Here is a 25,773-nt window from a genome sequence, read left to right as displayed (position 1 = left end):
TGGTGGTGTTTCTCATCTCAGTACTTTCAGAAAGGCTATTGCATGTCAGAACTGCTCATTCATTCACAATCTCTTTCTGGGTGCTAGGCCAGTGAGAGGAGACTGCTGCAGAAATATTTTGTATTCTTCAATATTGAAGTCTGTCATTCTAGGTTTGTTCATGATGTGTAGCTCTGAGTTTGTATGAAACAACTGGCAGTGCTTGGTGAGAGGCAGCAAAAATCATCTCCTCATTGAAGTGCTCAGAGGCTCCAGCTGTATGAATAAAAAAGGATCTTTGCTGTATTTGTGTTTCTGCAGCAGAAAAGAATTTTTAAAGCAGTAGCAGTTTTGCATGTTGGTGTATACTTGGGAAAAGAGCTGGAATATCTGGCTGTTGGGTTAAAATTATTGTGCAGCAATAGCCTAGAAGTATTTAACTTCTTTTCTGGCAGAAGCAATTGCTTTTGTTCATGGGATTTCTTATTCTAATATTGAAGTCAGTTTATAACTAACAATAGAAAACTGTGGCCTCAGTCTTCATAGTAGCATTTAAAAGAAGAAACAGCCACCAGGTTTCCCCAGTGCAGTTTGAGCCASAACTTCATAAAGCATTTAGTACAACATAAAGCTATAGTACAATTCATCAGGATCTCTGAAGAACATTTGTCTTTCTGGTTTGTAGGCTGCTTTATCTCAGCTGCTCTTATTTTCCGATCCTGAATCTCATGTTGTTTTTAAATTCTGATTCACCTCTCTTTGGGGATGCCTTTGCTATTTCACAAATCCAGTATCTGGAAAATAAGAACAATGGRATTTAAGAGTAGTGGCTGGATGCACATAATAACTGGGGAGGGACTATTCCACCTGCTATCTAATATTAAAGTCTAAGTGGAAAAAGTTGCTTCAGAGCCCAGAAGAATCCATCAGATGTTTTTTGTTTGGGTTTGTTTTTTTTTAGTAGAAGTTGAGGTAAATCATGTTCTCATGTTTCAGTTCTAGCACTACTTGCCTGTGAGTTTTATAGACATTGTAATCAGTAAGTGGTGATACAGGTTTTTCTTGTTTCTTACTTTTAGTAGGAAACTGCCACATTATCTGTGTATTTTGAATATGTGCCATCATCTGAGGAATAGCATGTTTCTTTTTTCCTCCACCTTGGATTTTTTGGGAACCTCAGTACACATTTGACTAATAGAARATGAATATGAGTTGTTGTTTAAGGGAGAAAACTTGCTAAATTTGCTGGAGTTTTGTACAATAAATACTATGAAAAGAAAATTAATCTTTTCATAAGCCAGGCATATTTGCAGATACTTAAATCTTAATGTGCTGTATCAGTGGGATTGGTACATCCTTTATAATTTGTATAATCAGTGTAAAAGTCCTAACACTCACCTTGATAAATACAGTGCTGTATCTCCTGATCCTTACTTTTTCAATTGATGTTGATTTTAATTACCTTATTTGTTTATAATTAAGCAATCCTTGTTTGGGGTATTTAAAAAAATATTCATTTATTGCAAAAAAGAAATCTGGCATTTATTTGACATTTACCCATATGGAGCAAAGTCAGCTGCATCATTTGGGAGAAGGGGATTAAAATATGCCTGGAGACTAGTTGAGTTCAGCAGGCAAAAGATTGAAGGAAGTTGCTTGCACTTTCTTCATTTACTTCTCCAGTCAGAGCAATGATAAAATAGCATGAAGAATTACTGAGAAGACAGTACTTAGTGCTGTGCTTTGAAGTGCTAATATGGATGCTTAAAAACTTCTGGAGTGTATCAAGACATGTAAATATTTCATTGCTTTTACAATGGTGTTTTAACTGTTCTATAGCTCAGATGGTTTGTGCTTGTCTTAATCTCTCTCTTCAGAGAGTAAAAGGGAGAGGATATAAAATTTTGACCTCCCTTCTTCATGTGTTAAAAATTTCAAAGAACTGTGGAAAAAACCCATCGCCAGCTCAGATAAGTGTCTGCAAAATCAGACTTGTGCCTGCCGATAATGTGCTTTCTRCTATGTTTAGATTCAGTTGTTTAGAGGATGAAAAGGGTTTTTCTTGGTATTCCACCACCTTGACACAATTTTGGATTAAATGTGAGCAAACCTGAAAAATGCAGTCTTCTTGTACTGGGCTATAAAAATCCAAAGCTTTTGATAATTTTCTCATCAGTCATTGATTGATGTTCCCAGGAATATTTGTGTACTTAATACCTATCCATCTGATGCAGCATATGATATTATTTTGTCACATTGCTTCATGCACCAGTCTAAAAATTGTGATCTTAAAGACCACTGGTAGAGGACTGTAAGAATACATTAGGTAGTCAATGTCTCCATCTAAAGATAATCAGATTGAAGAACCAATTTCATTTTTCTCTTAGATTTTGCTCCAATAATTGTGTTACCTTCTGAAGAACAATAAAGGAATTTTTTCAGACTTTTTTATTTATTTCCTCTTCTAGATTAAAAGTGTTCTGACAAGCGAATTCTAAGCCTTGACTAAATGGATGTGTTAAGTTTCATCTTAGCAGTACTGAAATGTAGAATAGCGGATGAAATCTGATGAGATTAGGACAACTGGAAGATCAGGGAAGTGTTTCAAATTCTCCTAATGCAAATAAAAGCAGACTACTTATTTATAGAAATAATGTGATGTTTMGGATCATTTTAAAAGAAGCAGGGACATCAAATACTTTTTGTCCAGCCCTGGCAGTAGGTTCTGCAGCAGAGAATCTGGGGAAAAGGGGCAAACTGGGTTCCTGTTTTCTGTCATGCAGGTTTTGTTGAGATACCTTCAGTCTGCTGGCTGACAGAGAAGCCACAATTAGTTGCTGTTGGTCAGGAGGCAGTGGGGCAGTGATTATTGTAGTACCAGTGTTCCAGAACTTAGAAAAGCACTTTCCAGCTGCTTAAATAACAAAGGGATCATAAATACTTAAACTTGTCTTGTTGAAATAGGAAGGCAGGATTGTGTTGTTTAGGAGGGAATTTGCAGCTTTGATTTTGCAAAGGGTGTGAAAAATAAAAAAGATAAGGCTGCATAAAATGACTTAYGCTTATTTTGAGAATGCAGCAAACACAGTGTGTCACATTTATGGTGATCTGAGACCTCTGACAGGCAAACCCTGCACAGCACGGATCTGCACAGTTCCCTCATCCTTTCACAAAAGACTCAAGCTCCAAGAGCAATGTGCAAGAAAAACAGGTCTATGTCACCTCTTCCACAATAACTAATACTGTCAAAATTGGAGTAAAGTGGATTCTAAAGCACCAGGACTTGCTAGAAAATTTGTTTCTATGTATTGCAAATTTTTTGTTGTAAGCTAAAGTTGACTGGTTTTCCAGTAGATTAGAACTAAGCAAGCTGCTACTTGGTGAGGCATTTCTAAAATATTTTTGAAAGCTGTATAAATACAATTTTATCATGTATTTTTATCGTGAAAAGCTCAACTTCTATATTTTTCCACTAAAACTAGACAGAAATGTGTGCTTATATATTGAGTAAAAATGGATCTATTTTGTAATATTTCTGACTAGATTAGGACAGCAAAATAGCTGGGTTTCTTTCTTTTTTGGTCTTCAATAGTGTGTAACATTTGCATTTACAAAGTAGAACAACTGGGAAAGATAACGATACCTTTCTGGGGGAAAAAGAAAAAGAATGGTGTGGCTTTTTGGTGTCTTGTTTTTCCCTGTTCTCTTTTTTTATTATACTTCTCCCCCTCTCTCTTTCTGCACAGGGTGGGTATTCTGCTCCCTCCTTCTCTCCCTGGCAGGGCTCATTCCAGGGCATCCCTCGGAGTGTTCCACCGCACCGCAGACAGAGTGAGTCTGTACCTCTCACTCATCTCCCTCACCGTGTTCCAGTAGAAGCTTTCCCTTTGCACGCACCGTTCATCTCGTAGTCTCCTCCTCTCTCAGGCAGATCTCCAGGCATACACCATAGTCTGTGCCTAACCAAAGCGCTTCCTTCAGCCAGYCTACGAGCAGCTGCACCTCATAGCTTTATAACAGTTATTAAATGCCSTTAGATCTCAGCAGTTCTTCAGGCAAACCCGAGTAGGCCCTCGTTTCCAGTCTTGTCTTAACATCAGTCTTGCTTGCTGCATTTCCCTGTTTTCCATGGCTGTGGTGAGCTCTCCCGTCYGTGTGTGTGTGTTCTGTTTGCTCACGCGTCCGCACGCGCCTCCGTGGGTGTATTTACGTCGTGGTTGTACATTAAATTTGGTGGGAAAGTGTCACTTGCATTGTCTCTCACAAGAAGTTTTAACTTTTCAGAATGGCTTCCCTCAAACTAATTTTTTTTTCCCCTTGGTATTTGTCATAAAAAGGCTTCTCTTACATTGAAATGGCTGTTGCACAACTTGCATGATTTATTAATGTTCCTTATGTGCTAGCTACAATGTGGGCTGATGTAAGATGCATTTGTTCACTTGGCTTGGATCTGCAAAACAAAAGACAATTGCTGATTTTAAAACTGTGTGCTTACGTAGACATAGAGAAATGGTAAGTCTTATTTTGTGCTTTGGTATTGCACTGTAAACARATAAGTGTTTGAAGAAATATAACTACTTCATAATGCTAAAGTTATATTCTTTAAATGTACTGTAATTTGCAAATTACAGTGTTTGCCTAGCAAAGCTCAAGAGCGTATTTGGACAAGAAATAAAGGAAAAAATAAAATTATGGAAACAAAGTAAGATTTCCAGGGCCAGTKGAGATTTGAAGAGTAAGCTGCACCTTGGAAAACTAAGCTTACATTTATTTCAGACTGCAATGATCCTAGTATCAATTACAAGAAAAAARTCTTTTTATTTTACAAGTTATGTTTCAAATACTCTCTTGACGTTTCTGCAGCTGTGTTCATTTAAACAACTCATCAGGAATGCACAGCCTGTTTCATGGGCTTTTCTCTGTGCAATAAGGGATGTGCTTCATTTTTCTGTGRTGTTTGATGTGGGACTGTGTGTGTAATGAACGTAGAACCCCAAAATCTGATGATTGTGCCTTCTGTAGCTGGCAATAGCACAGCCCCTGTGTGATTGTCCTGTCACCAGAGACTGAGTTCAAGGAGATCARTTTTACACCTGAGGCTCATGTAACGGGTGATTGGAAAGTCAGAATGGGAGGACGGTGTCCCAGCTGTCACCTGTGRGCCTCTGGTGTCACATCCTTCACAGCAGCTGCTCAGCTGAAGAAGAGAATTTTGCTAATCTTGCTGGCTCTCTGAGCCTCCMCCCTGTTACTCCACCAACACAAGAGTGGCCTCTTAGTCAGGATTCCATAGCAAACCTTTATTACTAAAGCAGATTGGATTTTTTTTAGTATCCATCTTATATATTCCATTCTATGAATTACTAGTAAAGGAAGTAAAGTAGATGAAAGTGGGCCCTTGATTAGTTAACCTAAACTATAACTAATGTATTGTTTAGGAAAGTTAAGTTTCCTTTAGTGGAGCATTCCTAGCATTTTTCTTTAAATCTTAGGTTTAATTAAAAGATCAATACTGGGAATAAAAATACAATATAAATTAGGTGTTTCCTTAGACAAACTTAATGAAATTCATGAAAAATCAATGATTTACCACTGTGTACAGAGTTTTGTAAAGTAGAACACTACTGAAATGGTCACTAGTATCCTTTCCCACTTGGCTCAGTGGTTTCAGTCTGCAAAGGTTTTTGAACTGGTGTGAAATGCCAAATACACATTTTTTTGAGGCAAATGATGAGCTGGGCATCACCACTGAGTGTAGGAGAGCCTTAAACACAGTGTTTGTGTTCTTTTGCAATGATACAGAGAAGATGATGGGAACATACAGTAGTCTCTGATTTTGTCTTGTGGAGTTTTCTGTATAGACTTGGAAGTCAAGCACTTCTTTTCTAACTTCTGGATCCTGAACCTGAAATATCTCTGTGAACTGTGCAGGTTTCTTTAGTGTGCTGTTGATACAGCTGATGGATACATCGATCACTTACAAGCACTGTAGATTATGAGGGTATAAATCTGTAAACTGTTCATATTACAGTGTATAAACAACTAAAAATAATTTCCCTCCTGCTATACAGGACAGGAAATTTATCCCTGCTAGGTAATATTACACTGGTGTAGGTTTATGGCTCTTCTCTCTAAACACCAGTCACAGTTTCAGCGCACTTACTGCTGAATTTGCCCAAGCATACCACTGCACTGCAACACACTTTGGTATTGGATGTGTTTTCCACTTCTAATAACAATTAATTTTTAATTCTTTCACCTTTATTAATTTCATGTTTTTTCACCAGCCTTGGAAACAATTCAGCACTTAGCATTTCATAAATGTTTTGATAACACCATATTGATTTTGTCATTGTGGGAATAGAAATAATATAAATTTGTTCCTGTAATTCCCACGTGGCTTGAACTAAACTCCTGTGTAATGGTCATTTATTTTTCTTTTGGTTTTAGGATATATTTGGATGACATATCAACCTTTGTTCAATACAATTAAAACCCTTTTCATTTGCGTTCTGGGGCTTYAATGATGCAGCTCTAGAAACAAACATCGGTTCCCTTAGCAATGTGCATTCTAAATCATGAGCTTGTGTTGTAATACAAGAATATCACACCACCTTCTCTAGGCCCYTTGCCCCAAGAGCTTCCTCACACAGAAATGCTGATGAAAACTGCTTTGTTATTCAAAAACAACTGCAGTTGTTACAGCTCCACTTACTGTGCACACCCTGGAAAAAATATTTAGACTTTTTGTTTGTAAGCATTGCAGATAGAGATAATCTAAGTAGTTGTAGCAGGTGACACACAGCTTGTTATCACAGGAAGGSTGATACTTTTGTATGCACAGTGACTGCAAATCAGATCCAGCCTGTGCTTTCTCATGCATTTTCTTTTAACTGAAGGCACACTGCTCAGCACTGAAATGTTTCCAGAGCTTTATTGACCAATAWAGGCTCTTTATAGAGCGTACAAAGTGTTTGTGTTAGCAGAACAAAGTTGCTCCAGAGCATTAGCTGAGAAGTTCTGTGGCAAATTATTTTAAATGCCCTGGAATCATTACATTACTGTCTTTTTTGTGTAGTTATTTTTGCTTCAAGAATCGAGTGTTCAGCTATATGAAGAAAAAYCTTCTAGGAAAAACTGCTTTCCTTCCAACTTGCAGATTGAACGGCAAGAGAAATGTGTCTTGTACCTAACCAAATATGTTTGCAAACAAATTTTAATTTATATATGGTCATACTTATCTACTTGCTGCACATATATCTGTATTTGTGGATGAAATACCTGTCTTCATAGGCAGGTACTTACATATTACTTCRAGTTATTTTTCTTTCAGAAAATCAGATTTTCTGTGTTGGGTTTTCTGTATAGACTATGCAGAAAAAAATGCTGCTGTGCCACATTACCAGTTATTTTACTAGCCTCATGGCTGTGGTGAATRGTRGCTTAAAAAAAATCAGGKTTKTTTTTTGTATCGTTATTTGAAGTCATACTTCACMCTGCAGAATCTTATATTTCAGTGTTGAAATATGGATATAATATAGCTAGATCAAAGGGAAAGAAAAAAAAATACAGTTCAAAAAGAAGGTATCAGCAAATACTACAGATTTAAGGTGTGAAATCTTGATGTTTTCCAGAGTTGGAAAATGAGAGCTCTCTGGTGCAGCCTTTCAGCAGGGCTGTGTCTGCACAGGCCTTGGTTTGAAATGCCAGCTCATCCTGTGCCAAGGCAGAGAATTGAGGGATGGCAGAGCTGATGAGGGAATCAAAGAATTGCATGGCAGGAGTTATGACCTTTTCCTTCCAGCCCTTTCCAAGAAGAAGCTGTGATAGTTGTTTCTTCCAGCTCGTGAGTGAGTTGCTGTGAAGATGAGTTATGAACAGTRTGGGCCACATGATCCCAGGATGGAATGCAGTTGTTGTTCATGGTTAGACATCAAGTACATATACGCATCAATGCAAAGATTTTTGATGTATACRGTTGTAGTGAACACAAAGTACACACCAATTCCAGTTGCGGTACTTGGAGTATAATAACTRTGTTAAAAACCTGGAAGTTATAAGAGCAAAGAATTCCATGCAGGTCGTGCTATGAGTATTTTTGTACTGCGTTACTTGAACACTGATGCTGCCTTTGTTTCTTGAAGGAGGATTAAAAATCGTTGGGGGACATGATAATTGCAATTGAAATGGTAAAAAGTTGCAGTTCTGTCATGGCAATTGCTCATTGTTTTGTCTTGGTCCTCTGACATCATTGTCGTTGTCTTTTTCTTGTCTCTGCTTTCCATTATGCCATTGGCAAGGAGTTGAGAAGTTAGTCCATTACTTCTGTGATAAAGCGTGGTACAGTACAACTTCAGATTTATTCCCGTCTCCCCCTCACGCATTTTCACTGTTGGGATTTTCTTTGCCCTGTGCATGATGCATGTCTGTGGGAGATGTGCATGCAGTTYTCAGATTTTCCATTGCATCACTTCCCTCCTTCCTCAAGATGCTGCAGGGAGAAAATGCCTTTATTTCATTCTACAGAGGTATTATATAGGGAATCGAGATAACCAAAGCAAAACTGAAGGGAATTTTCAGCTAATTTTGAGTGAATCTCAGTGTCATGACCACATTTTTAACTTCCTAAAGAGTACGTTCAACTTCTTTAATAGTGCAAACAATGTGATGTTTCAGTTTTCCAGCACAAAGCTCATGCAATCTGAGTAGTTTGATAACTGTGGAGTAGTGATAATCTTTGTTGTGGATGTCATCTTTCTCTGGATGATATAAAAGCCAGTTTTACTTGAGACAAATAGAAAAATCTCTTAAGCTAATGAGGTAGGGAGTGAACTGAGTAATTTTGATTAGTACATCAAGACTTGGAAGGCTTTGAAGCTCTTGCCAGTACAGAAGAATCTGTTTCTTTGTGCAGAAAGGAACATGTGCACAAAGCACTTTGTCTAGTGTACTTCGAGTTTGAGGAGAACTAATTGTCTTCAGTTACCTTGTACTTTAAATGTTTGAGTCCAACTTCGCATTTTAGGAGCATCTTAGAGGAGTGCAGGTGTTTGTCTACCAYGTTTTATGGGACATAAATAGAAGTCTGGGTAGGGTGGCAGTCTGTACCAAGTGATGGTCTGTCCCACTCCAGAAACACTACCAGAATTGCACTCAGAATACAGWTAAAAACCTTATTTTAGGACTTACATGAAATAAAATATTGTCCCTCAAAGGCAGAATGATTCTTTATTTCTCCTCCTTTGTGTGATAGAATTCACTGAGTACTTCAGTCCTCCATCTGGCTCATTGGTTTTACTAGTAACATGGTCATAATTTCTAAGACTTTCTTTTTAAAAGGAAAACTTGTATTTAAGGCMAAGATATGAGCTGTGGGTGACAATAATGCAGTTGTCAGTGTTAGATACCTGTTACTTGAATATTTTGCAAGTGRCATTTTGCTGCTTGTAGTGTCAGCTTGAATGTTAATGCATGTAGCAATTTGATGAGATTAGGATGTGTCACTGTGATAATTAGACATTGAGTAGAAATACACAATTAGAAAGCAGTACAGTATTGAAAACAACTGGGCAAAGATGATAGCAGAGCTTTAGTGTTCTCATCATTCTTAGCACAAAGCCGTTTTCTGCCTCAGAATTGCTAACTTTCTGGGTGATAAGCTGCTTAGACTTCTTAARGTTATGAAGGATAGTGAGGAAAACAGGTATTTGGCTATTTTTTCAGTAAAATGCAAAATTGCCCGAAAGGAAAAGCTCGAATACTACCTAGTCTTTGTCAGAAGAATTCAAAAAAACATGATGGAAAGCTTGGTGGCTTTCCTGTATTTTAGATGCATTCGTGTTTAACTCAACTTTCTATACAAATTTAGTTTCTTCTAGCAGTTTTTAAATTTTGTTGATTAATATAGCTAGAATTATTTTATTTTAAGTTAGAATTTTTATTGATTAAATTAGATATTTATCAGTGTTGTTGAAGACCAGCTTTTAGAGACCCTTCCTAGCTGAGGGGGCAAATTTTTCTGACAATCATGTTTCCACATTTGACACAATACTACATGCTATAAATGTTTTCATTTTTTTTTAGTTCTAGTAGAATTAGGAAAAAAATTATTTGCTTGTATTAATTTGCATGGGAATCAGRTACATACTGCTTTGGATCTTGCATTCATTTTTAACAGTTTTAGTTTTGCAGGTGAGATCTCAGTAAATCATTTTGGCTAACTTCTGCCTGTCAACTCCTAGACTGAAAGGATAATAACTTCTGTAGCCCATTATATAAACACTGGGAAATGGAAAAAAATATCTGGAGGACTAATTTAATTTAACGTGTAACTCAGTGTGTTGAATTATTCCTTGTGCTTAGCACTTCCTTCCTGCAGAATTGTGTGGTTAAGAGGAATTCATAAAGTTAAGCTAGTTTTGGGTTACATATGGAATAATGTTTTGGTACTCATTTGACACCATTTTAGAGGCTTCTTTAACTTTTTTTAAAAAATGTTTTCCCTCTTTCCAAAACAGTCATCTTCAGACTGCTCAGGATATCTGCACTTACATGTCTATCATTGATAGTCAGTGTCACTGGTCCAGATTTTGACTTTCCTTACAGGTAGAACTATTACATTCTAAAGGGGAAAACATTGAGAAACCATGACTTTCCTCTCATTAACCAGTAAATTTTTTCTTGAYGAGAGGAATTCTGATGATTCAGTTTTCAGCAGTAATCCTGCCAGGGAAAAGCTTCAGGARTCCCTAGATGGGCTGTGGCCCTAAAAGTATAATGGGAATCTGACACGCACAGCTATCATTGCATTCTTCCTGCTGATTCAAAGAAGAGCCAAAAAGACCAGACAAATAATGGSTTTTCTCTTTAGAACTTGTGAATAATTCAGGAGAGTGCCTAAAGTGACACTTTTAATCAAATTTCCACACATACATTGGTTCTTTTTTATTTGCTCAATTTCACTAATAAACAGAATAAGCCTGTTTCCTGTGTACATGCAACCTATCAGTTGGTAAGAATTCAGGCAGTTGAGTGATGACTAGTTTGTAGTAGTTCCATTCCCCTCCTTTGTAAAAAAAATGAAAAAAAAATGATCCCAAGCAGGCTAAAAGTAATTTTTAATAGATTTTGGCTTGCAGAATGTTAATAWTTCCAAGATCTGTATCCAAGTTGCAGGTCTAGGATGTATTGTGAAGCTAGTACACCATTAATCTTCTAAGTCTCTTTACAGGGCAGAGCAAAGAGAATAGAAACTACCCAGAAGAGGTACTGGCAACTCTTGTGTGACGTGTCTCATTAGATTGTATCTTCTGATAAAATGTAAAATCTTCTGTGGTTCTCTTTATCCCATGGTTATCTGTAGYTGTAGTGTGTTCTCTAGTTTCACATATGCTCAGTTTATTTATCAGCCAATTTAAAATCAACTCAAGATAAAACAGTTACCTMAGCTCAATCAGTAGCCTGATTACCACATATTTCTGTCAGATTTTCTGGCCTCAGTTAGGCAAGGAGAAGGTCCTGTATATTCATGTGGTCTGTCAAACTTTTCTTGCCTGTGCAGTAAAAGGGTTGGGATAGTTGAGGTTGGTATGCAGTGAGTAGAAATTAAAACAGCTGTTGGGTTAGGAACTTCATTAGAATCRATCTGCACCGACGTTTACTCCTGCGCTGTTCTGCAGATTTGGGTGAAACCATCAACCATGCCTTCTTCATGTTTCTTTTTTAAGCTGGTCGATTTCTTTTTTGTCTTTATGGTGTTGTTTATTTCAGTGCTGGTATATTCTTTTCCACTTCAGTTACGAGTTCCATTTGTGCGYGTCCCATGACCCATCTTGTTTCGCCAAAGTCAAAGTTTTGATTTAAAAACCCAGATATGCGGCCCTTACCAAGCATCCAGTCAGCACACGTTGGATTCAGAATGTGTCTGGTGTCCTCTCTGCCTAATATATTCTTGTGTTATTTTCTCTTCAACAGCCTCAAGTACTACAGCCTTCCAGCAGCCTTCCCAATTCCACAGACCTCGCCCAGGGAAAACTAATAAAAACTCCACATATCGAGGCCCACAGTGAATATCCTAACCAAGATCTGCATGACAATAACAATCATCAGAATCCAAATGCTGCAAATGTCTCTCTCCCAAATAGCCTGAATGACGTAAACTCTTTAMCGAGCGTACAGTTAAACACGAAACCTGAAAATGCATCGTATTTGGACAATTTGAAAAACAAAAACACTGAAGACCCTGGAGGGGTGGCTAGTAATAAGAAAGGTACATTGCCACCTTTTYCCCACACTCAGACCTCTACACGAGCTGATGCTCCCGAGGTGCAGACTGGATTATCTGTGAAAGGTCACCCCTCATTTACAAACCAGGCTTCTCAGCCAAAGACTTCGAGAATCGCAAAACCCCCAACTGCTTTAGTGCCTCCTACAATGGCCGTTCCCGTACGATCTGCAAATCATTCCGCTGCTTCCAAGGAAYGTGAGCTTCTACCACTGAGTAATTCGACTCAGCCACAGCCAACGTCTGGGCAGGATAACCTAAAGGGTAAACAGAGTCAGAAAGTGTCTAAACTTCGCCCACCAACTACGTCCTTTGTTAAATCCAAGCAAGTGAGCAGTCAGAGACCCACACTGGTACCTCCAGAGCCTCAGAACACCTCACTGAAGTCTAACATCCCCAGGCCACCGGGACAGAGAAAGGAAAATGTGCAAACACAGCCCKCTGGTTTGCATTCCGGGGACAGCGTGCCCCTTGGTCGGCATTCCCGCCTCCCGAAACCAAAGACACACTGAGGACGTAGCCACATCTCACCGAGCGATGCCACACCATCAATTACATCCTGTGTTGTGACCGCCTTGGAGCCTGCTGTACCTGCAGCCTGCAAATCCTGAGTCACTGTTCCAAATTGCCTCTTTTTCTAGGGTTTGCATTCTCCATCCTGCCATGTTCTGAGGCTCATGTTGCGAGCTGTGCAGTTTCTCTTGAGAGTGTTTTATCGTTAGTCTGTAATAAAGATGGTATTGCAATCTTAGTAATTAAGCAARTACTGAAGTCTGTGGTGACCAGATATGCCAGAATGCTGCACTATTTATTTCAGAATGGCAGAAATTATTTCTTACCTCTGTTTGAGTTATTAGACAATGAAATTGCTGTTCTGTTTAACTTCTTGGTTCTGAGTACTCGTTAGGTCAGAGTGGTAGAAAATTAGACTGACTAGCAGATGTTTTATTGGCCATAATTCTGACTCTGTATTCCAGAGGCCTATGCAAAAATCCTTGTATTTATCATTCTCTCAAGACTGACATATTTAATGTTATTTAATCTGACGGGTTGGGTGGGTTGTGTTGTTTTGTTTTGCTGTAATCTGAAGTTGCTCTGTTCTTTATTTATCCYGTTTTCACTGTTCACAGACATTAGGCAGATTTCACGGGGTGAAACGAATCTTCTCGCTTAAACATCATCATTTGTTAAACGATTGTGGTATGTTTTAATTGTGTTGARTAGACACATTACCGGGTAGATTCTTGAAATGCAGTGCTGAGGATGTTTGTCCAAATCTTCCAATGCAGGCTCTTAGGAATTGGTAAGTAGGGAGCCTCTGGGAATAAGGGGTCCAGAACACCTGTGTTGAGGTTGCACAACATGCATTTTAATTAATATTTTAAAATTTTATTATTCTACATGTATTTATTGATTTCTGTTTAATATTGAAAGGCTCTGAAGTACCTGACTTGAAATTTTGCACAAACTTTGCCATATGTGTAAGAATTTGAAACTATTTTACAGAATAAAACTTATATTAAAAATGCAACTATTTTTTAAAAAGTAATAAGATTAACCCCACTTATTTGCTTTGAGCAATCCTATTATATCCTAATCCAGAGCTGGTACTCTTAAGAGTTTTTCATAGMTGTGTTTTTCCAGTTTTGGGGTTTTTTTGTAAGTTTTTTTTGTTCTTGGTAATTTCTGAAGAAGTGTGTGATAACTGGTAAGGAGCTTTTTGGGGAAATAAAAAAAAAAATCTACATTTTTGTGCTCTGTAGGAGTAGAATTTTTTTCTCAAAGTAKTCTGGAGATGTATGCCCATCATGGTGCACTATGGGACCATGACACAAAYGATGCGAGTTACATGTGTGCATATCCAGTGAAGCTTTCCACAAATTTGATGTTATGTCCCATCTCCAGTTCTTCCCTTCTTTCCCATGACTCTCTTGGATGTTACTGTTGGGTTTGTTTTTTTTTTCCTGTTCTCGAGTTGGTTTTAAAAGCAGCAACAGAAGGCTGTTGTAACAACCTGGCTCGAAATCTGTTCCTGAAGAGCACATAATGTCAGTAAAATGCAGCACAGTGTTAGTTTGTTCTAGGCTTTGGCAGTAGGGCATTGACATATTACAGTATTTTCTTTGAGAGAATTAAAGTGAATGGGTGTAGACATTTCATAAATKAATTCAGTATTCAACTGCTATAATATAAACCCTTGAACTGGGGGTATCCTGAGGGGTACCTCAGTTGGGTGAAGGAAAAAAGTCGTCTCACCTGAGTTTCCAGTACGTAGTTGATGTTCAAGAAAGATTTTGTATTTCTTGCACTGTAATTTTATTTAACTGACGATGAAGTGGGAAAATGAAAAGCTTGGGAGGGGSAAATGGGTAGGGGGAGATTCTTTTTCAGAACTACTTATATTAGTTTTGAAGTAAGAGACCTGCAGGACTTTCTATGAACTGAGGCGATGACAATGTAAGCAAGACATAACAAAACAAATAATGTTAGTTGATGTGGTTGGTATAGGATCAGAAACCCCAAATTGAGATTGCAGTAACAATTATGCTCTGGGAATAATTTATTTCCTTGAAAACCATTGAATTAGATAGCATTTAGCGTAGGTATTTACTTTCAATAAGAAAATAAAACTGACTTTTTATATTCCCCAAAGTAGCTCCTGGCAGCTAACTGTGTTTCTCAGGAGTTGAAAGACTGCTGAGGGAATGATCAGATTCCTGGTTCATTTTCCGGTCCATATAGATTTCTATGGAAGGTGTGTTTTATAAGTTTACTTTCCTTGAAGAGAAGCTGATTTTATTGTTAGTTGTATATGATTTTGTGTACAAATATCATGTTCACCTAATGTTATTGACAGAGATTCATCATCTGCTTCTTATTCTGGAGGTATCGCCGGCCTGATTTAGTGATGTTTCAATTTTTATGTTTACATTTAAAAGTATAGATATTTATCTGCACCTTTACTGAAAATCAAGGAGATGATCAAAGGCAATTAAGCAAAGAAAATTGAGATAATCAAGGTTTTTTCATTAAAAAGACAGTTCCTAGATAGAAGGAAAAGACAGAAGGAAAAGGTTCTATTTATATAGGTGTGCATATATGTATTAAAGAAACCCAAGTAGATTAAAGCCCCTTTTTATAGCATTTCCCTGTTTTGTTCTGACAGATTAGTGAGACACTGAGCTGGAGCCAGCAGGATTTGATCATGGATGAGACAGATGCTAGCCTGGCTTGTGTTTGTGTTCAGCTGCTAACCTCGCRTCCCTCTAAGACAACTGCATGTTTTGGCTCTTCAGACTTTACCAGGGAAGGCTCTGTTGCACGTATTGTAAGTCCAGAGTATGGGCAAAGCCTGTCAGCAGATGGGCAGCTGGAACAGGAGGGGTGGAGTTTGAAGCTTCACCTCAGTGAAGGATGGGCTTTGGGGAGTGATGGGTAAGAGGGCACTGAGAGTGCTTGTCAAATGGGATTAAGTAAGTATTTTCAGGTAACATATCTACCTTATGGAAGGTGCAGATATATCATCAGTACTGGTGCAGATTATCCAAGATGCATACATATAAGTATCTGATATTTTCAGGGTTTTTTTTTTTTGTTTTTTTTTAGGTTAGTAAAACTGGTTATTGCCATTTTTTTGTTTTTGATTTCTCATTCTTTTGTGCAATATTCACAAAAATATTAAACTACTGTTCAGTATGTGTGTACAGAGGCAATTACGCATTTTAACAAGTGAATAAAAACAAAAGAAAAGAACAGAATTGCACTTTAAATGAGCTTTATTGCTTGGAGTTGTGCCTAAAATAATCTAGATGCCTCCTGCTGTGCGTGGCTTTTGTTTGAAACAAATTTCCCCGGTAGTGTTGCTGTTTCCAAGGTATTTTCACATCACTTTCACAGAATCGATATGCACTCTAGCATGTTTAAAAGTATTCATATAGTGTACTGAGTTTCTGTTGTGCAATGACTTTAATTTAACTGTGGAATTTTAACACTGATGATGCAGCCAGATCATTATTACCTTCCCCTTCCCTGAAGCTAGCACTTCCTACTGCCAATCAAAGCCAATGGCAAAATTTCCCTAGGATTAGTGTAGTTCTGAAAGGATAATGGTCCCAGTGTACGGTTTTGAGAAAAGAAGTGCAATATTATCTCTCAGACTTTCTCGAAATAATTACGAAGGCCCTGAAAATCCAAAACGAAGCAATTTTGATAACAGTTCTAAAAAAAAAAAAAAAAAGGGTTCCTCAACTTTACTTGTAGCAGTGAGACTAGATAAAGCAACTAGACTGCATCATAGGTCAATACATTTCCTCCTTGATCTGAATGCTGATTTGTTGTAACGATGAAAACTGAATACCATTTGYGTGATTTCCTTTGTTTGCATGTCACAGCCATCTGCACATTCTAACTTGTCATATTGGGGTAAGGTTGCATGTTGGCGGGGGGAAGTATTTCTGGTTTTGCACAGCACATAATCCTCTTAATATGGACATTTCCTTGCCGTACAAATGGAAATCAGTTCTTGAATTGGGCTTCCTTAGCTGTTCCTTCTCTCATTACAGAGGCTTTTTCTGAGCAGAGTGGATTTCATGTGATCCTGGTGGTAGGTCTCAGTATAGTCATCTTACAGCTATGCTATCAAGGAAATTCAGTCACTGTTGTGGTAAAGCTGCTCACTGCCTACTTAATTGTAAAAGCACCACCATAAAACCAATATAATTCCTGTGTAACAAAATCTTCAATTCAGTCCTAGCTAAAGCAAGAGGTACCCTTACTATCTGCTTTGTTGTTTTTGGTTTTTTAACCCAGGCCAGAGTAAATACTGTATATTGGAATTTGCTTGTAAAGTTGATTAAAAAACCTGTATGTAAAAATTCTTTCCTCGATGTTGCTCTAGTGAATAAAAATAAAAGTCATAATTCTAATAAGTATCTCTCTTGACTGTTCACTTGCATGTGTCACAATGACTTTTTGAGTCATTGTGCAAAATGTAGACAGAACTGTAGACAGAAAATTTGGGGGGAGAGGGAGATTATACTTACAGTGGGGTTTTTTTTCATGGGATTGTCTTTCTCCAACAGATTTTTCAGGCTTTTAACATGAGACTGTTATTAAAGGAAAAAAAAAAAAGAAAAGGAAGGAAAAAAAGAAAAGCTAAACATTATAATGAATTGATTGCAGATGAACGTGGATTGGCATGGCTAGTTCTTAAAGGTATGTTATGGCACCTGTAATGCAGTTGAGAAGCGTATTTCATAGTCCTCTGATGTAATTAACTAGTTAAAATCATTATCAAAAGATACTTGGACAAAGTTATTTCCCCACAGAAGTCCAGATGAATACAACATGCAAATATCTAAGTCCTAATTGTATGTCAGTATTTTGCCCTTGGTTTGAATGGTTTGCTGTTCCTGAGATGAAAGGAAATCTCMATTAATTAATCTGACCTATTTCAGTAGATGGAAGTTCAAGTTTGAAGTTACCATCAGAAAGGGAGGAGAATCCTGTCGTTTGAAGTAAGAGCATTTTCAATATACTGCAGGCAGGCACTTGTAATCTTTAACCTAGGATCTTATTTTGAGCTTCAAGATGGCCTTTGAAAATTTTCGTGGGTTTTGGGGGTGGAAAGAACCTCTGCACAGGGTTTCCAAGTTCAAGCACATGTTCTAGCTACCGTCCTTAACCGAGACCCAAGAAGGAAGGTGGACAGTGTGACTCCTCCTGCCTTGCAGCTCTCCTGGGTTAGTGTGCTCTATGTCACTTGGTGGATGAGACTGTTACAGTGGTGTTTAACCCTTACCAGTGTGATCGTCAGCTGATGCAATAACTATGGAGGGTGAGACATTTCACACATTTCCTTTCCTTTGCAACACAGAATCAACATCCCTGGCACCTTTCCTTGTACAGAAATGTCTGGGGKTTTTATGAGCATGGTTGAATACAGCTGAACCAAGCTGAGACAAGTTAATATTGAAGTATTTGCAACATCAACTGGGTTTATTCAGAGTCTGCTTGCCCKGGGTTATGGGTATTAGCTGGTGTTTCAAACAAGAATTGACTCATAGTAGAAGGCACTAAACATCAATGCTGCAGCTCTAAAAATTAATTGCTCAAGTATTTAGTGTTAATCAGGCTGAAAGCTAAAAGGGTGGGGTTCTGTTAGGATTTCTGTTAGGATTTCTAATAGTTTTCTTGCATAACACAGGTAGTGACTMAGTACCAGCCCTTGGGTCTGGTACAATACATGGAGTGCCCTCATGCTTGCTCCAAGCCCTCACTGAAAATACTGTGGGAGTTCTTAGTAAGATGCTGAAAGCAGAAGTAATTGACCAGAAATTCTGTTTTAAGAAGGATTTTGAATTTGATTGTTCCAAAGTGGAGCACAATCTGAATCCTGAGCTGTTTAAAATGCTTCCCTCCATCACAGCCTCTGAGCATTGCTTCAGTTGAAAGCATTTCATGCCAGAGGTTGGCTCTTAAAGTCTGTCACAGTGCAAGCCCCTGAAACAGTCCAAGATGAGAGCCATTGAAAACCAGTTGTAGACATGGGACGTTCCAAGTTACTTTACTTGGGTTTGTTCTGGTTTGGTTTTTTGTTTTTTTTTTCAGAAACTTTCACAGAAATGCAGCAATTTGGGAGAAGCATTTAGATTTCAGTGGAGCCTCACATTCTGACGTGTGGTTCTCAGCACCTCTCCAATCAAAACAATTATTTAGATTTTGTTGTGAAGAGACCTGACAACTTCATTATCTTGGGTGCTGTGGTTAGAGAACCCTTGGAAATCAACCTGTGCAAATTTCCCTCGTCTCCTCATGATCATCAGAGCGCCTTTTGTGCACACAGTGGTCAGTCCAGGGGTGGTAAATATACTAATTTAGCTATATCAGAAGCATGTGCATATAAAACTGCATTATGAGTCTTTAAAGACTTGGATTTTGGTGTGATAGATTTCAGTGCTTAGTAATTAAAAAGTCCAGCTATTCCCACAATTCTTTACTCTGTTTTAATAGCTACTGAGTGACAAACTGTGCCAATTATCCCACGCCACCTTTAATCTCTCTGCCTTACTTTCCTCATAAGTAAAATAAGAATAGTTCCAGTGTTAGCAAAGTCAAGGCTTGCAAGATTCTATGCTGACAGCATGAAAAAAATTCCCTGAGGAAATGAATCCTCCCTTATTTTCTTGAACACTATATTAATCTTGCTTGCATTTGCCTGCTCAGGAGTCTTTTAAAAAAAATGTTTTAAAGTAATTTCTTGCACACAAGTTTTGTGGACTCTATTATTAGATCCAGTGAATTTCCATCTTCTAAGGGTTCCGTGGCAGTTATTTGCAGGAATTCATGAAGTGTAAATGAGAGGGAAAGGTTTCCCTGTGTGATTTACACAGTGGACAATTTCTCTGCAGCTCTGTAAGGAAGTCCTCATGGAAATCTGTATCCCAAGCAGCACACTGGCAGTGGGATGTTTGGAACCTGTGTTCCCATCTTCCAGGAGGATCTCTCAGGTGTTCATCACGTTTATACAAACAGCTATGAGTTTGTGGGATCCTTCCTTTTAAATTCCACTCACCTTTGGCCAAGTAATTGTGTTTCAGTGAGCCTGTTACAGGCAGCTCTGAGCTCAGCCCGGTTTATAACTCTCTCAGGTTCTGCTGTGTACTTTCCGTGGGCTGTTGCTGTGTTTTCCTGTCCCCCAGCAGCCCCCAGAGACAGGGGAGAGCCCCTGTGTGAGATGCTGGATCAGACGGGAGCAGGGAAGCAGTCACTGCTGCAGGACACGCAGCAGAAGGCTGTCAGGCTGAGCTGATCTGCCACGATCGGAGCTTATGTTTCTAGAAAGTCGGATGTTCAAACCATATGCTTGTAAGCTGCTGCAGATCTGGTATTCCCATGCAGGGAAGCCTAATGATGCACAAGCTCTCTCCTAATCACGCTCCTGTGTGTTTTATCCCGSCATTCAATTCCTGACTTCAAAGGAATTAGTTAATGTCTGTGGGTGAGCATTATATGAACGGCTGTTAAAAGCTCTTTGTGTGGCWTTTCTGGGACATACAGGGCACTGAAAAATACTGTTTGTAGTTTGTATTTAGGCATGAAAAATACGTATTTCCTTTAAAATGTGCTTCTAATGATATTTGGCATTCTAATGACTTTTTTTTGAGCTGCATTGAGGGGGTTCATTTTCTCAAGGGATTATCTCTGTGAGTTATTATTCTGTCATGTACTATCGTCTGATTTCATAAAAGTTTCTTTATTTTAAAAGGAGAAAAAGGGTCACAGAGGTTATATCTCAGAACTGTATTGCATTTCTTATATTGCTGACACCGAGCACTGTATCACTTGTTTTATATGTTTTCTTGTGTCCCATCCTGGAATGTGCTAGTGCAGGAGGARCAAAATTTGAGGAGGGGTGTTAGAAATATACTTATGGCTACATGATCAATGTTATAGAAAGGCCTTTCAGCTGTTATTGCAAGCAGAAACTCAGTATCAATCGCCCGAGCTTTAGCAAACATGTCTGAAAGGTAAAAGCCAAAATTGGATAGTGTACATGTTCTTAGTAAAGCACTTTGAGCTCTACTGATAGAGAGTCAGTAGTTAAGATTATTACTTTCATTGTGARTTCATAGCAGGCAGGTGAATAAGAGCTTTGTGTGGGAGAAATCCCGTGGACAAATTCTGTCTATCCCCGGTGTCCTGAGCACAGACTCTCCTCGCATTGGTATTTATTTCCATGGTTTCTCTCTCTCCGCGGTTCCCGTGCCGGCAGAGGGCACTGCAATGCAAGCGCTGCCAGCTCCCGTCTGTCCCCGTGTGTCACTCACCTTCCCAGCCATAGGTGGGGCTCTGCCGACGCGACTGGCACAGAGCCGGCATCTCCACAGCCTGTGCTCCCTGCTCTGCCGGCCCAGCCCCAAAATAAGCACTGTTTGATTGATTCTCAGCGAGCAGGGGCTGCGGTGCTCAGTAGAAAGAAGCAATCGATTGTTAGGAAGGAGGTAGGGGAGGTAAAACAGACATGGAAAACCTCAGCCGAAGGGTCTGTGTAATTTGGAGGGGAATTAATCAGTTGTTTTCCCTGCTTGGTCTCTGTGACAGACTTGTCTCGCTCCAGCCAGCTGGATTTATCATTCACTGCTCGGGTGGGAAATCCACAAGGGAGGTGGGAGATAAAGACTAAATGCTCAAAGGTGTTGGCAACTCCAAGCCCTTGTAAAAATCTTTAACTGCTCTTTCAGTGCACAACCCCTGCAGAGAAAATCCTTCCTGCTGGGAAGAGGTGATCATTTCACCACAGCAATACGATTTGGTATGCTGGTGGTCACTGTCGGAAAATTACTCAAGGAGAACCTCTGGATATTTACTTTCCTGTTTAATTGTGTGTAAACTTTACTGTACATAACACAGATGAAATAAGCAGAAATCAGTATCACTACTGGGTCCTGTTTTCAGTGCACTTTAAATGAGCCTGGTTTCTTGAGCATACCTCTGTTATATCTGTAAAAATAAATAATTACTTGATCATAAGGTTCCTTGAATTTCATATCCAGTAGGTGGTAATGCTTCCTCCTCAGACCTTCAGCTTGTGCTTGGGGTCTAAACTTAATAATTTTGATTTTCTTCCCATGAAACCTGAGCCTGTTATGAACATACTTAATTTAAAGATAAGATTTCTGTAAGTAGAGTATTAACGAAGGTTAGAAGAACTTAAAAATTACTTATTACTGCTCTGAATTAAGACAAATATAAGGAAGCAATTTTTCAGGGAATTAAGTTAGTGGTGTATTAGATCTGGGGCTTTATACTGGGAGTCTCTTTTTTGTTTGTCTGTGAAACCTTGGACTCAACCTTTTTTATTTTTCTAGCAGTTCTGTTCCATTACAGAAGAAAAAGATTCTTAATAACCCCTAAAAYGCAACTGTTTACAAACCTCCCTCTGACCCTTCAGGTAAAGTGAGTCCACATTAGCCTGTCCCCATGTTCATATACAATTTTTCCTTTATAGTATTAATTCAGAATTTTCTTYCTGGGGTTTCTTCTCAGATGGAGTCTTTATATTAACCAATAGCAAGCAAATCACTTCTAGATGACAATTCCCATTAATTTTAGCAGTAAGCAACCAGGGCTTTATACCTGGMCTGTTAGCTCTGTGAAAATACAACATGGTACTCAACAAACCTGCTGCTGCTACATCTKTGTGATCTCAGGACAGTTGTGCTTGGTACCATTCTGTAGAATAACTCATTTTTTGAGTGAATCCAGCAGAGGGAGTTTTGTGGGTTTTGGTTGGGTTTTTTTAAGCAATGATGGCTTTTTCTCCGGTGTTACACAGATGCTATAGTACAAGTTTTTGTTGGTACCTTTCACCGGATGCTGCCTCATGTCAGTGCAGAAGGTTTGGCAGGGGCTGTGGTGGGTTGGAAGGATGCTGCGTTAGAGGGGTTGTAGGAGAAAGCTGTAACATCAAATCTGGTAAAATCTCTTGGAGGAAAGACTGGCCATGCAGTCCATGGGGCAGCAGGATACAGCGCAGACTTACCTGAGATTTCAGTAGCTTTGAGACCATTAGCAGAACTGTGTTAATAATTATGCCTGTCCCAGCTCAATGACAATGCRCAGTAGCTGAACCCAAACAGAACTTTGTCTTGTTTTTTATTCTCCCTGGGATGTTTTCATACATGTCCACACTCTCCCCTGCCATGCACCTGCACAGTGCCCCTATCTGTTTGCATTTATTTGTAAGTATAAATAAGTGTTTCAATCCATTAACTTAAAGAATTTGGAATCTTTTCCCTTCCTCTCTATTTTAAAGCCAACTGTAGATAATTTATTCAGCCCAACTTTTGATCTACATGTCACATTCTCTTCTTTTCCTGCTACTCATAGATTACATTTGGTCTTGGCACTTTGTGATTTGATTATTGGTAGCTACTTCTTTGTTTCTCTTCCATACTGAGCTGTGGGCCTCACTGAGTTTGTCTTTTCATTGCCTCACTACAGAGGACACAAACCTTCCCAGAGCAGAGTGCAGACTGACAGGGAATTAACCTCTTTCTTGTGGAACCAAGGAAATGTCCTTAGTCTGCTCCTCAGACATGTTCCTTGCTGTCTAAAGCCCTATTGTCAGCCTTTGTGCCATCAAAGGTGTGGGAATAATTACTTCTCAGCTTTGGAGTCTGGGTGGTTTTGTGGAAAGACAAAGCACACRCTGTCTGAATTCATTTTAAGTCAGCTTTTTATAAGTCTCTCTGAAGCTGCAGTTTTGGTAAGGATTCCACCTCTGTCTTCTTCCTTTAATTTGCTCWATTAAAACACGCCTGACCTCTCAGCACACCCTTGGCACTTGTCCATGTTSTGACTGGCTGCAGCTGAGGCTGCTGCCAGGGCAGGGCACCCGAGTGAGATCTGATGGAAATGCACGGCCCTGACTCCCAGAGCAGCTGCTCCAGCTGCTGACAGCTCTATACAGAGTTGTGCCTCGACTCTTTTGTTTTGGGAGCTAAGGGCCGTGGCTCAATCAGACCATCTCCCAGAATGGACTATCTGTTCTGACACGGTCTGTGGGGTTGATTTTTCTGGGGTTTCTTGGGTTCTTTTGTTGTTTTATTTGGGTTTTTACCTGTACAGTGCTAAGGTGCCTTCCTGCCATGATAGAAGGTGCATAGAAATCCTGCAGATTCTGTTATTTGCTCGTTCAGCAGTTGTAAAGTTCAGGTTGGATGCACACTGGTGCCTTGGCTCTCTGCTGGTCACAGTGGCCACCTGTCATGAGTGACCTGATGAATCTCGTGATGCTCAGCGTGGCCAGCAGTAGCAGTGCCAGGGATTAAGGGAACTCACTCACTCCCTCAGSCCAGGGTCTCTCTCTGCCATGTTTTGTGGTCTGGGGGCTGATGCTTTACAGAGGCTGTGAGTTTGCTGAAGGCAGCCCTGAGATTTCTGTGATTCCCAGGAGTGTGTCAGCCCTGTGCAAGGATCCACATCTCTGGAGGGTTCTGGAAGGGGAATTGCCATTGATAAGTGTCATACTGGTGGGTGACAGTGCCCAGCTGCCTTCTCTTTGGCCATTTTGAATRTGTGGCCCAGGGCACTCCTGGGGGCAGGAGCCAGGAGTCTTGGGGTACTCGGGAGAGTGGGGGGAACTCCCTGCGCTGCATTGCAGAAGAGGCTGTGATTAACCAGCTGCTGGGGGAGTTTCTGGAAGAGATGCTTTAGCCCTGCGGTCTTGAGGTGCAGTTTTTAGCTAAAGGGTTGCAGCTGGASCTGTGTGCTGGACGTGTGTTACAGTATGTGGGTGTGTTTCACGTGGGGTTTGAAAGGTACCAAGGGTTTCTTGGCACTTTGAAACAGCTGATACTTTCCCCCTCTAAACAGTGAGAATGAAGAAAGCAGTTACTCAGTTTTAARAAGGAAAGTGGTTTACCTTTCCTTGTCTTGGTGCCTCAGGTGCTCCATGGCAGCCAGTTCAGTGTCTGTTTAYTTTGCACAGCATCGGTCATTGGGGTGACATTTCCATTTGTTTCACTGCCAGCTGAACAGCACCTTACAGGCTCTCAAGGAGCTCACTGACACCCGTGCCCTGACTACCAGATGCTCCTTTTCCCTGTTTGGGTGCCAGCACTTTGTTTGAGCCAAGCAGAYTGCTGAGGATCAGGCTCAGTGGCAGACTTGGAGTTTAGCTGGTGTATTCCTGAGGATGAAGCCAGGAACAAAATTCTGACCTGGCATCGCCACTTGTGCTTTAGGGGATTTAATTCTGCAAGCAAGTGATCTGCTCTATGCGAATAGTTGATGCTGGATATGATTCCTGCCTAGTGTGAGCATTCAATGGACTGTCTGTCTGTATTTGTGTGTAAATGCTTTTGCATCATGTTAGTGGGACACAAATGGCCTCCATTTTCCCCTCCTTCCAGAAGATTCTGCCACAGAAAACAAATGCATTTTATTTCTCAGGTACAATGAGCTTGCTCACTGCTTTCTGATAGCTTATTAATGAGTTGTGGCTGTGAAAATTAGGGATGCAGCCACTTCCAGGTAGGTTCAAGAGCTGTGGTGCTTTACTAAAGCCCAAAAAGATGTTATTTTTGGCAGTGCTAGAGATGTTATGAAAGAACATCAAAGACCATTAATGCATCTTTTGTAAACACTGTCTCTTACTAATCTCTGTGCTTCTGCTTGTGGCTGGATAAAAGATGCCTGCTGAGATTCCTGCTTCATCTGGTGCCTCTTTGGGGTCTGATGAGTGTGAGCCTTCTGAGCTGGTGCTCATTATTATTAATTAAGGAGCAGCTCTGTTCTTGGCAACCTGAGGCACAGTTTCATGAATCAAATGCAAACTGTGCTGAGCTGATCAATAAGAGTCTGTTGCTTTCTAAAACTGGAACCGCTGGTTTATAATAAAGTGACTTCTGGGTTATTTTATTTGTAAGTTAATTGCTATATGATCAGCTATGAAAGGTGACCCAGGAAGATGCACTTTCTCTTGACAATCTTTGCCCTGYGATTGT

At 39.6% G+C, this 25,773-nt stretch overlaps 1 protein-coding gene across 1 annotated transcript in view; it reads left to right on the top strand.

Annotated features, from left to right (window-relative positions):
* Window positions 1-17,209, top strand: part of CCSER2 (coiled-coil serine rich protein 2) — a 60,788-nt gene extending 43,579 nt beyond the window's left edge. Inside the window, exon 11 of the mRNA XM_057368370.1 lies at window positions 11,953-17,209. Coding sequence (XP_057224353.1) covers window positions 11,953-12,774 — 822 coding nt within the window. The 3' untranslated portion in view covers window positions 12,775-17,209. The remainder of the gene's footprint in view (window positions 1-11,952) is intronic.
* Window positions 17,210-25,773: the final 8,564 nt, after the last annotated feature.

Source organism: Malurus melanocephalus, unplaced genomic scaffold (genome assembly GCF_030028575.1).
Source record: "Malurus melanocephalus ecotype Western Australia unplaced genomic scaffold, MMel_1.1 scaffold_91, whole genome shotgun sequence".
NCBI lineage: Eukaryota > Metazoa > Chordata > Aves > Passeriformes > Maluridae > Malurus > Malurus melanocephalus.
Note: the sequence above shows the minus strand (reverse complement) of the source record. Positions and strands in the feature narration are given on the sequence as shown.